We start from the raw sequence: 13,366 nt of genomic DNA, 5'->3' as shown, positions 1-13,366 counted from the left end.
CAAGAGAATGAATTATAAACACAGCAGCTTTTCTGGAGCTTTCAGTTGTATAACATGTTCTTCAGCATCAGATCAGATCAGTTTGCCGAGTTGTTATGAAATTGTAGATGTTCAAATTTCCATTTTTTCTGAGCACTTTAAGGATCATGTGATATGACTGAAAGCTAAAGAACAGAACACAGGGGTGTGATGGTAGCCTAAGCAGTGGTAGGCAAATAGTGGCTTGTGGACCAAATTTGTCCCCAAAATATTTAGAAGTTGAAGCATCAAAATAATTTTCCTTCTCTGAAAAATAACCTTGTTAGATCTAATACTGCCCCCACACAAGGAGAGGCATTAAAGCACAGTTGCACTGTGTTAATAGAACAGTACAAGGTGCTGAAATTAAATCTAATAATCATAAAAACTGTGAATTCTAACACTGTTTTAATTATATTAACATTATCCTATGTGACCATAACAGATTCGTTCTCCACATACGCACATTGATGGCAGTCAAACAGAAACTGTGTGCTGATGGCATACTTCCAATCAACTATAAATAAAACTGGCCACTGTTTAAACATACCGTATCTAGAAAATCAATAATGTACATCTTGAAGTCTTAAAATGAACCGACCTAACTTAGTAATGGGAAAATTTACATCTGCAATCAGATAAAGCCCTAAACAGTGTTATAGATCAATGTTTTTCTTAAAATATGATTCAATGACATCAACAAACCATGTAGTCTTTTACTGGTTTAAGGCATTGAGCATGCAATCATAACATCCCTAGTCCCTGGCGTTGCCGTATTCAGCCCCAGCCAGGTTATTTCCTGTCACCTCTATACTGTCAACTCTAATAAAGACATAAAATTGCCCCAAAATACACTTAAAAACAAGTATGAACTTTGAAGCTCAAAGATTATTTAGGTGTTAAACAATCACCTGTGAATCTGAGGATACCAGGCTGGAAGCATCACTGAATGCAGTATCAGACTTCACTTTAATTAATCTAATTTATTTTAATTCTGTTGCTGAATAAATATTTCCTTTGTGCCCACACACAACACTAAAAAAAACAGAAGAGTGAGTCGGTAACATACAGACTAGGTGGGTGGTTTGGGTGATGAATTTTAGTTTAAAAACCCTTTAAAAAAAACAGCACCCTCATAGCTGAGTGGTTACAGTTCATACCATATACCTGCAACATTCCTGGTTAGAGTCCAGCAAGGGATCTTTGTTGCATGTCATACCCATTCCTCTCTCTCCCCTTGTTTCCTGTCGGCCTTTCTGCCACCAACGATCCAATAAAAGGCAAAAAAAAGATAACATAAAAAAACAACTTAAAAAATATATGATATTTTAATGTATTTCTCACCAATTGTTGTCTTATTTCACACCAGTAAATACAATTCTGTAAGTTAATAGTTGTGTAAATTGTTTGCCTGTCCTTTTGACTTTATGAAACTCAGCTGTGAAGTGCAAAATACTTCCGATGCAAATGCTGGAAGATGAATATTTAACACGGTTATTTATAAAACATGGCATTGCATAACGTAGTGGAGCAGGTGAAGGAGAATCACTGTCAGTGTCCACAGTGCGTACTGCTGGCCGATGGCAGGCCACCGCGGGGTCGGCATAAGACGGTTAAAACTGAAGTAGGGCAGCTAACAATGTTATCGTGTGCACTGAATGTTAACCCAATGGTAGTGAGTGACTAGTTCTCACAGTCACGTTCATTTACAGCATTTAGCTGATGGCGTGTTGTCATTTTGCTCGAGGATACACAAGACTGTATATGGTGATTGAACTTGTGACGTTTCCTCTCAGTAAAGCCGACTAACTTGTGCTGATATAAATCAATGCTTGTGGATGATGAAATAATAATGTCTTCCTGGTCACTTGCAATGCCCCTTAATCAAATTAGTCTTAACTCAATCTGATTTTGTGTCACTCATTTGCTAACTGGCCAGGCGTTTCATTTCAACATCTGTGGAAGGCAGTTCTCTCTGTCTGTGAATGCTGAGAGAAACATTTCATTTTAAGGGACGAAAAGCACGACAACAAAAAAATGTTGAACATGTGAATTTGCATGTAAAGTTACGGCATCTTCAGATGTGTTTTCTACAGAAGGTTATGGAGAGATTAGATGTAAGCTTTGCTTTGTTTTCTCAGATACTGCGATGTACTACATCTGTATCAGCCCGCAGGCCCACGGGAGCCCCTACTAGCCAACACAACCACTGAATCCAGCAGATTCAAGAGGCTCTCCCTGAGGCCAAGGAAAATGGATATTGATCTGGAGGCATAACTAAATGGATTAAATTACAGAGTAGTGTTGGTAGCAGGTCAGCAGAGAGAATGAGACGAGAGGGAGGAGGTAGAATATAGATGGAGGAAGAGACAAAAGGCACGAGAAATAGGAGAGATTGGGGATATTATATTGAAAGACTCTACCAAAATCTTTGCCTTGCAGACCACTTCCTCTCTGTGATTCTTTTAATCAATAGCCCACCCAGCAGCCCAGTGCAATCATCCCCTGCATGTCATACTTCCAAGCACCATCCTGGTCTTCATGCAGTTATGAGCCAATTGGCTTTAGAGAAATCGACAGTCAGCGGATTATCATTTTCCATTCAACCAAGGCTGTTGAATGGTAAGAATGCCAACTGCATGATGAGAGCAAAAGAGACGCATCATCATGAATACAAAACCCAAACAATCCTTCAGAGAGTGCAAATCTGGGCGGATCTGACGGGCCTGCGGTCGCAGTTAGACCTGTTTGGTATAAACAGTTAATCAATCAGCAGACCTCCACAAACCCCTTTCATGCTCTTCTCCTTCGTGGCCTTGCTGATGGGTCTGTGGGCCGCAGAGAATCGCTTTCAGAGTGCCTCTGTGAGCATTGAGTGTTGATATTCGGGACATTAATGCGTTCACGTGTATGACAGGAATATCAAAGAGCTGAGTGTGAGCTGCACTGTAAAAATGAAAAAGTCGAGATTCAAATTCAAAAAAACGTTGACGATTTAATTCGATTTCAAGGTATAGCTGTTTTTCCACATAGATCGCTTCTCCTGCGACTGTTAACAGTATCTACGAACAACTGTGTTTGTTTTCTTCATCTAACACAGTATCTGTCCAAGCCAGCCAGTCACTGCTCTATGAGTGGTTTCCCTCCTGTAAGATTTATTCTAATACATATTTCTCATGATCAAGGCTTATTTCCCCAACTCCTGAGCTCTAATCACAAACACTTTTTCCCACTCCACTTCATTCCCTTCAGGGCAATGCTCCACTTCATGGCTAGATTGAATATTCATAAAGACTCTTCCGATTTCAGATGACACACGGGCATCTGCCTTTGCTCGACATATGCATAAAATGTGCATTAGCATGGTTTTATTCCTGTCTCAGTGATGTGGAGAGTGGATGTTTATAGGACATTTAATGGAATCCGTCCCTTAGAGTGGCCATCAGATTGCATGTAATCTACAAAAGTCTCTTTGAAGATCACAATTTACAACATGCATGACTGACAGCGACCAAAAAATTATCTAACGTGCTGCTTGGTGCAGTTTGGATTGTCTTTGCAGTCCCTCCAGTCTGCAAGTATAGGCTATAAATTGGCAAACACAGCGTGAAGGATATTGCCCCCCTCCCCAACAAATTTATTTCTTTTTTATATGTGGCCTAGAAATTTCTTAAACCATAAAAGCCACAAAAATGTCCTCTGGGAGTGTGAGATACAAAGAAATTTGACAATCCGTGGTAGCACATAATCAGTCATTGTACATCATTCCAGGGTCTTGAAGTTCTAATTGCAAAGCATTACGACTCTCTAGCTCCATCTGTTGAAGCGTTTTCATAACCGTGGGGAGACGTTTGTGATTACGGGATACAGAGGTTGCAATCCAGAGAGAGTAGAGTGCTGAATTCTTGCCAGGCATTGTAGATACAAATGTCAGCTGGGATAATGATTCAGGAGCAGCAGCAGCAGATTCTTATGTAAGAGCTGTGAGTCTTCAAACACGCTTCACTGAATAAACTAATGAGGGTTGGAGTCAAGTCTCGTGAAACAATCATTTTAACACCCTTTTTCTACATTGTCTTATTCTGTTCAGGGTCTTGGGATACAGAAGTATATCCCAGCCTGCACTGGGCAGGACTGAGGGTACGCCCTGTAGAGGTCCCTGGTCTAACACACCTGACAAACACATTAACACCTACGGGCTGAGAGAACATGTGAACACCACTTAGACAAAACCCCCAGGTGGTGAGTCTGGGTTCAAACTGAGGACTTTTTTGTAGTTTAGTGGAGGCACCAACCCTGAAAGACTAAAACAATTTGACAACTTCAGTCTGAAGCTTATTAGATTTGATTAAATATGCCAAGCAATTAATAGGCTTGATGTTTGCAGAGTGAAGATTGTTTTTAAAAAAGAATGACAAAGATGCTCCGTTTTGGCCAAGATTCAACTAAAAATGCATTATCTTACTCTGGCAGCATGCATCTCTTTTCAGTGATGCTTTGTGAGGTTTACAGTGAAAAAGTTGTGAACACAAAGCTTTAACACCTTATAGTTTGACACATTTTTACGTTTGTACTGGAAAGACTGATATTGAAGATACAGACAAGAAACCGGGAGAGAGAGAGGAGCCATTACAGGCAACAAAAGTCTCTTGCCAGTATAAACCATGTTCTGGCAAGACACCAGAATGTGTTTTAAAAGGGCACTCTAGTAATTTAGTGTTGCAACTCCACACAGTCGGAGATAGTCTCATTTTAATGTCTAGGTCATGATGCTACATGTCACACAATGCAACTCTACAGCCTCTGAGACCAAAATTACATAATATTCTCAGGTTTAAGCTCCTTCAGAGCCACAGATGACATTAAACAACCATTTTCATAAGATGATACCTGCAAAATCTTTGGTGTGTGAAATTGGTGTCAACTTAACAACAGGGAATGCACTTGAAAAACATTATCGTTTACCAACTACGGGAATTCCTGAACTTCAGAAGCAATTTTAACAGCATACATCCCCAACATTCAACTGACTCTGCACAGCGGCTTAAAGTTTGACATGTGAGAAATGCATTTAGTTTTGCTAAGAATTGGATGAGATGTCCGATACCACTTTCATGTCTGTCCATTAAATATAAAGCCACATTTGGAGATGGTTAGTTCAAAAAATATCTAACATGACTTCTTTAAAAAGTTAGATCAATTCTCAACACGTTTTCTGAATGAATTCCCCTTCAAACCCATAGTCTACCCACAGAAGTGGAGTCATGTATGTTGCCCAATTACACCTCAAGACTCTTTGGGTGGGTCGCGCTCTCTCCTGTTAAGTTTTGTTGCACCTGCTATCATCTTGATTGGTACATAAAGTTTTGTGGTCACATAATCTCAGCTTCAACCCAACCCAACCCAACTGTGACAAGGTGTAGTGTCTTTAAAAAAAACCCAACAGAAACAGGTTTGAAATCACCACTTTATTCCTCAAAGAAATGCAATGAAACATAACAAAAACAATTAAAACCTAAAAACAAACAATATAGTAACAAATATTGTCAAAATCAAAGACGCTCTATAAAATGTGTGTGTTGAACAGTAAGTCAAAGTGAGAGATCTTCTATACTTGACACTAACAGAGGAGGATTAAAAAAAAGGGCTTTTGAAACAGGGATCAGAAATGTATTCTAATAAGTTGAATAGTAATAAATACCAAGATTCAGGCAAAAATTAAAAGTAATTACACAAAAAAAATGATATAATTACATCCGGCAGGTTGAAGAGGATGAGAATTTAAAAAGTTGCATTATTAAATCCAAGTGTTAATCCAAGTGTCCTCACTCGACAGTGTCTGTTCATGGTAGCAAAGAACGGAGAAAATGCACTCTGTCTTATCTGTCTGGTCGCATCATGCCTGGCCTCACTGGCATCATCATTGGACGAGGGTGACGCATCATGTGTGGTGGTCCTGGCATCATCTGCATGGGTCCTCCCATTGGTGGCCTCATGCCTCCTAAATGACACAGTGCAGTGACACAGAGCTTAGATACAGAGCTTAAATACAGATTTATACACAAACACACATACAGAGTGAAGCCTTAAACTGCTTACCTATTGGTGTATTTAAAACTCATTAAAATGCCTGTTTATTTTAAATGGGCTTAAATCTCTTTCTCTTCATGTTTTCTGATCTAGTCTTAAAAAAGGTGCACCGTTGAGTTTTCATGTGAACAAACAAGAGTTATATTTTCATTGGGTGTTACTCACCTTTTGTGTCCGAGCTTTCCATAAGCGTCGGCTGCAGCCAAACAGCCTACTACAGCCAAACAGCCAACTACTCATTTAAGTCCAGCCGGCTACTTTATTGTATTATTTTTTGAGTCTAATAACAAATCATGATTCGCTATGTGTGTACATTTGCAACCACTAGCCCCTGTTTTAAAACCACGTGAGCATGATGACAGAGAAACGTGCCTGTTTGTTTGTGTTAGTGCTGCCCACACATGCTGTATACAACAGTCTGTGAGTGTGTGTGTGTGTTCTCCTGACTGAGAGGTTTTATCCTATCGTGCAAAGAGCAGAGAGTCATCTTTAGTCTTAGACAAATATTAAGACTTCCTCTTCGGAAAACACCAACTTGACGACTGTGCAGTAAGTATTAAAAAGTCCATTGAAAGCGCTGCAGTTTCCATCTACGTCACACAGACGAATGCGGGCTTAATGAATAAACGAATGAATGAATCATCGTTATTTACATTGTGCTTTACACAGCAGAGCCATCTTTAAGACGCACGGCAAACACACACTCAAACAGGCAATGATGTCATGTATGTGTCACATGAGGAAAATGTTGGCTATGTCTCAGCCTCACACGGTCATTTTCAGTTCATAATGTCCCAGAACGCTTTTGTATTTTTTGCCATTGTCCTATTATGCAAACTAATGTCAGATGCCCCAAATCAGGTTTTAAAAATAAAATAAGTTTTCCCACATTATACATTTTACCTGTGGTTTATATTTTTGATATAATTCACTCACATAGGTTTGGAGTGTATCAATACAGAAGAAATGGGAGAGGAAGGATGTCACCCAAATGGAAGCTAGGATGTGGTGGAAATCAAAAAACCCTGACAGGCTTCTTGAAGACGTAAAAACTGTCAGTCAGTTTATCAAATAGATGAGAATAAACACAGTGTTGTGTTGTGAGCACCAAGGAGGAGCGGCTCAACGGGATACTTATAGAGCTGGGTGTGGACTCGTAGATCGTAGTGAAGATGAAAATGAAGATGACTAGAAGTTGGGTTCGTACAGTAGATTCACATGATTTGAAACAAGTGATTCATGTTTTGTTGTTTTAGAGTTATTTTTGTCATATGCAAATTAGATTATTAATTAAATAGTAGTTTTAGTAATTTTTAAAGGAAACATGCCAAACATGTATTGTTGCAGCTTCTTAGACGTGAGGATTTGAAGACTTTTTGTGTCCCTCCCCACGCTACTCTATCACACCTGATTCTAATTATGAACTCATTATCAAGCAGCTGAAGCTCGTCAAGGGGTTTGATAACGAGTTCATAATTAGAATCAGGTGTGTTTGAGTGGGGAGATACCTAAAACATGATTGGTGGCCGCTGCTTTAAGTGAACCAAATTCCAAAGTAACGCAGTTTTTCCAGAGAAAAATGTTTCTTACCCGGACCGCCAGGCATCATTCCATGAGGTGGAGGTCCCATCATGGGCATCATAGGAGGGCCTGCCATGGGTGGTGTTGGGAGCATGCCTGGACGTGGAGGACCACCTATATTAATAACAGTAAATGTTAGAGTTCAATCTGTGTGATACAAGGAATCACGTACATACATTAATTAGATAATTACAATAAAGTTAAACCGAGTTTGGCTTCTCTGACTAAACAAAACATGCACCTGTTTAAAAGTCTCATCTAAAATTATTCAGTTATCAGACACATTTGAGTGGAAAACAAAATTATTCAACACTATTTGAAAAAAAGTCAATTTCTGCAAACACTGCTCCAAAAGTGGGTCATATTTAGCTACAAGCAAATTAGCAGAAATTGTTGTAAACTTTTATGCTTTTTTTTTTTTAAATCCAAATTGAGCATTTGTTGTCATTATTTCAGACAGTGCCCCTTGACACTTTAATATTTTTGCAATTTTTTTATTTTATTTTGATTGATACACCAGCGAAACATAGCCACCAGGGATTTGGTCTCCGTGGAGCTCTGCCTGGTGGTCTCTTTGAAAAATCACTCAAATCAATCAAAGAGCAAGAAAACAAGACAATTTTAATAAACTTGGAATGCTGCTTATTTACATTCGATTGAAATTCAATGGACAGTTTGAATATAATATTAATGTCTGCCTTCATTTCAGCGGAGCCACCACATCCTGATATACTCAGGAATATAGAGGCTGTAACAAAGAGGAATGATGGCTAAAAGACAAAACACCCAGGTTGTAAAGAGAAAAAAAAAAGATTCTATTTAGGGCCGTATAATGAGCAGATGGTAGGTATTTAAATTAGCAGTCACTTGTACTCCTTAAGGAACATAAAGCTTCTGTTATTCTAATGAAATGCATTTGAATGGACCTTGAAATAGAGCAGGATGTCGACAGCTTTCCACCCCCCCTTCACATTAGTGTGAATCTTACTCTAAAAAAGATCCAGTGTCCGTGTTACGCTTTAGTTAATTGAATTAGTGCCGAGCTGAAAAAGACGATGGACTCACCGGGGGGAGGGCCACCGGGGAACGGTGTGGGAGGAATCTTCCCCTGTTGAAACGCAGCCGCTGTTGAGAGAGGAGACAAAACATGAGTGCACAAATATTTAATGTACTGTATCAATAATGTACAGTAGCCGATCTTGTTGTGTCTTTTGTGCGTTTAAAATGCAGCCATGCATGGAGAGCAAACAATAAAAAAGGGAAAACAAAAGGGAAACGGGTGTAGTACGGTTAAAAAAGCTATGCTAATGTTAAACTATTAGTGATGAATCAAGTGTCACTTCTGAAATAACAAAGTACATTCCCGACATGCTCAAAGGATGTGTAACTTCTTTTTGTTTGCGTGGGAGAATTTAGTCTCTCAAAACAACATCTTTTTTGGCGGACAATACTACGCTCCACTTCTACACTGGCTTTGCAGCCCTCGTCTGGATTAGTGGTTTGTAATCTCAGAGGGGGCTCCAGTAAGCCAGTGAACATAGCAAGCAGAGTTTTGGATATCCCACACATGTGCCTGAGCATGACTGGTGTGGGCTGCGTGACAGGCTTTACTCTAAACACCAAGTTTACTGTACACATCAAACCACTGTGCTGAATATAAAAAAAAAATAACAAGAGTGCTGTTCTCACATCTGGAGTCTGAACGGTTAACTGCACCACTAAATTAACCCTCAGTAATATGTAACTGCCACTAGAGGTCACTTTCATATTCAAGTTGAACTTGCTGCACACATGTGATGTATCCTGACTGATGAGCCGACTCCACTGAAGTCCACATTTCAAAGCCGTAACAACCCCAGTCACACCATCCACTCAGCTAAACTTCTTTAAAGACTCTCAGTCATTCAGTTAATAGGAAATCTAAAACTTCAGTCGTGAACTGAAGAAGCCTCTTCAATCAAGGCTGCTGCACACTTTCTGAAATATCATTTAATGCTTTTAAGACATTTTTAAGACCTTGACAGAGAAAAGTTAATATCCTTTCCATAGTAAAATGAGGGCTGAGCTTTATGTGTAAAATCAACTTGAAAATATGAATGGAGATATTTTTATGTGAATTTCTGCATCTCCAGATAACAATCATATGTAAAATTTCAAAGTAATGAAACTACGGTCAAATGCAATGAGCTGTGTCCCACTGTTACACTTTACATTTGTTAAAACTCTGTTGAAAAAAGACATTTTAATCTAGAACTATAATTACAATTTCCTTGGATTTGGTAATTTCCTTTTATCCATTTTAACAGTCTATTTATCTTTTAACACCGGCTAAGCGGTCACCAAATTATACGTCTGCTCCTCTTCCTCATGTCATTTGTTGACTGTTATTGCTCTAAAAACTTCATTATACAGATTCTAGCAACAATCAGAAAGAAGAGACTTTGTGTCTCCTCTGAACTCCCCTGACTAACTGTCTTTAGCTGTTGAGCATCATCTGTACTGTTTTGTATACTTCTTTAATCCTGTTACCTGTGAAGAACTGATTGAAATATTACCATAAAAAGAAAGATATGGACTAATCACCTCCAAAGACCAAACCATATAAATGAGTGAATCATGTGGGGACATATTTCTCATGCAACTAGGCAGCACCTCAAAATTTAGGACCTACCATAATTAAAAATAAGACTTGTAATGGGCTGAAATTCTATATCATTTAAAGACTTTTTTAGGATCCGCAGGAACTCTGTCAATAAGTAGTGAAACTACGGCCGCAGCAAACGATCATTTTCATCATTGATTAATCTGCCGATTTGTAAAAGAGAGAAGTAACAGGGTCGCTGCTGGTGTAACTCAAACCACCGGTGCTCATGGAAGGGAATAATAGTCAGGAGAGAGGAAAGATTATGAGCCAAAAACCAAAAAGGCATAAAAAAAAGCCATGTTCAGGCACTCCGGGTAGGTTTAGTGTGAAGTTAAAGCATTTATTTCAGTGAGCTACAAAAAAACAAAGTTCATTTCTTTTGTCTCCATAACTGAAGGAACAAGCCCACTGATATAAAGACCTTTTACTTCTCAAACCTACCTTGAGTGATTTTTAATGCCCCTTTTTTGTCATAATTCTTCTGCTCTGCTTAATCTGCTGATTTAGTTTCAGTTAATTCACAGAAAAACTGTGTCCCTCAGTCTCCTAAGATTATCTACATTGTTGCAATACATTTTCTGTCTATTAAATAATTGACTAATTGTTGCAGCTTTAAGTAAAACATAAACACATTCCTTTGAGCAGGACAAGAAACCTTCAAACAAAATAATGCAGTAATTTCACTCCTGCATCAAACTGTTAAGACAATTAATTAACTTACTTGTTTTATCGATCAAGCTCTGAGCCTGCTCCTCCATCCATTTCTGGTAGTAATCTTTCACATTTTCTTTGTGTTTTCGACCGCTACAGTGTGTCTTCCTCACTGACGGCTGGAACAGACGCAGAGTAGAATAAAAGTTAACAGGAGCAAAATACATCAAAGACACAATCAGTTCTTTAATGTGTTTTCAATTAAGCATGTGATAGAAACAAATATCTTACCGAATCATGTGTAAGGTAGGTGTCGCAGTAGTCACAGTAAAACCTGTCGAATAGTAATATAAAAAAAGAGTTACAGTAGTGTTACAAATCCAGAGCTGCAGCCACAACCTACTCTCAAACAATATACTTTACATTATATATACATAAAAACTCACCGAGCACTTTATTAGGAATGCCTGTGCAATATAATTCAATCCAAAACAGCAACTCTGCCATAAATTCTACTTTTACAGCTTATATAGTTTCAGTGTTTATTGACATTTTTCAGAAAGGTGATAATTCTACTTTATGTTTATTATTGAGGTGATAATGGTTGGTGGTGGAGTGCATTATACCGAAGGATGTTTATAATATTTTGTCATCCCATTAATAAACACGAGGGGCGCATAGTTCTGAGAAAGCTGACTGTCTATATATTTTACACATCTTCACCCAGAACAGTTCACAAGTTTTCAAGTTGACCTTAAAACAGCATTCAAATGCTCGCTGTAATCAATCCTCCTGCTCATACTGACCATTATAGGGGATCCTCCGCGTTTTGAGCAATAGTGTATTTTATCTGAAGATAATACAAGGCTTCAACTGTCTGAGTGTTTGAGATGAAGTTGATATCTTCCACAGTTAAAATAAACAAAAAGTCCCTCTTAATGTCCTGATGGACAGATGTTTCCTATTCAGCTGTAGTGGAGGTAAAGTAACAAAAAGAGGGACTTCAACACTAAAAAGACAGTAACTTTAAAAAGATAATGACTTGATTTTAACAGCTGAAGCTTCACATTAGCATCAAATACATTTTTGCACACAAGGATTATCCCCATCACTTACATTGTAAGTTCATTATAAAACGGATCTTCTAATGGCCAGTATGAACAGTAGGGATGGGCAATAAATCTATATTATATCGATATCGTGATAAGTGTTGTCTTTACCTGCATTTAAAGGCTGCATTACAGTAAACTGATGTAATTTTCTGAGTTTAACAGACTGTTATATTATCTGCCTTTATCCACTTACTCATTATATCCACATTACTGATGACTATCATCAAAATGTCATTGTATAAATATTTAGTGAAAGCGACCAACAGTCATCCAATCAATATTGTCAAAATATCCATAGAGGTATACAGTCAAATATATTGTGATATTTGATTCTGTCCATATCACCACCTGTAAGGAACAGCAGGCAAGAAACCCTGCTTCAGTGTAAATCTGGGCTGTTGTTTTGGGACTAACCTTAAACATTTTTAGTCAAATTAGTTTTAAAACCTGACATTTTTTAACACAAATTCATAACTTCTTTGTGAGTTACAGCTACTTCTTTTGATGAGATGAGATGTGCTCTGCAGCTGCATAACGACACGTTGCAGTTTCACCTTGGAAATAAACCAAATATTACTCCACATTTGATTTCATTCCATAGCTTCATAAACACTCAGTATGATCTGCTCTAATCCCTGGAAACAAGCCATACTACAATGTTAGTATACAGAGTCACAAAGGACCCAGGGTTGACAATATTGTTTATAAAGACAAATATTGAGCTGAGAGAAGACCCAGAGATACTTAAAAGCATGGAAAGTTTGATCATCCTCAGTCACATCACATCTGAGAGAACAATCATATGAAGCGGATCATGTGGTGTGGTCGAAAACTCAAGAACAGGAGAGTAAATAGATCTTCAATCGTAAACCAGCTCTCTTATAATGCCTAATTACAACTATAGCTGGTAGATTTATTTGATATCAAGGTGCTGTAGTTGTCTTTTTGGGGGGAATATTTGCTGGTAAGTCATATTCACGTCGTGGTTTGTTCCAGCAAGTAGACAGAGCCCAAACAAAGCTCACAACGCTCAGAAGCACTAAAGCGGGTCTGTTTCATCACATTCAGAGTGTATCTTAACATAATGTGTCTCTCGATGCAAAATAAACAGTTATTGATTCTGATGAAAGGTGTAAGACAAAGATTAAGCGTTAAAAAGAAAGATTATGTGAACTTACTTCGGCATGTTTCAAACCTTCCTCCGCCGCGAGCGCGATTCCGGTGTTCACGATAAATGTTCCCACCAGATATGAGACCTGCAGACCAAAGG

The 13,366-nt window shown here is 38.4% G+C and overlaps 1 protein-coding gene across 1 annotated transcript; it reads right to left on the bottom strand.

Annotated features, from left to right (window-relative positions):
* Positions 1 to 5,477: 5,477 nt before the first annotated feature.
* Positions 5,478 to 13,325, bottom strand: snrpc (small nuclear ribonucleoprotein polypeptide C). The gene is made up of 6 exons (XM_062415759.1): positions 13,275 to 13,325; positions 11,276 to 11,318; positions 11,055 to 11,163; positions 8,755 to 8,814; positions 7,699 to 7,803; positions 5,478 to 6,019 (listed from the first exon to the last, which is right to left on the bottom strand). The coding sequence occupies exons 1-6, from the start codon at positions 13,280 to 13,282 to the stop codon at positions 5,898 to 5,900; spliced, it is 447 nt and encodes a 148-aa protein (XP_062271743.1). The 5' UTR covers positions 13,283 to 13,325; the 3' UTR covers positions 5,478 to 5,897.
* Between the last annotated feature and the right edge of the window lie 41 nt (positions 13,326 to 13,366).

The sequence above is a fragment of the Scomber scombrus genome, chromosome 3, assembly GCF_963691925.1.
Source record: "Scomber scombrus chromosome 3, fScoSco1.1, whole genome shotgun sequence".
Lineage (NCBI taxonomy): Eukaryota > Metazoa > Chordata > Actinopteri > Scombriformes > Scombridae > Scomber > Scomber scombrus.
Note: the sequence above shows the minus strand (reverse complement) of the source record. Positions and strands in the feature narration are given on the sequence as shown.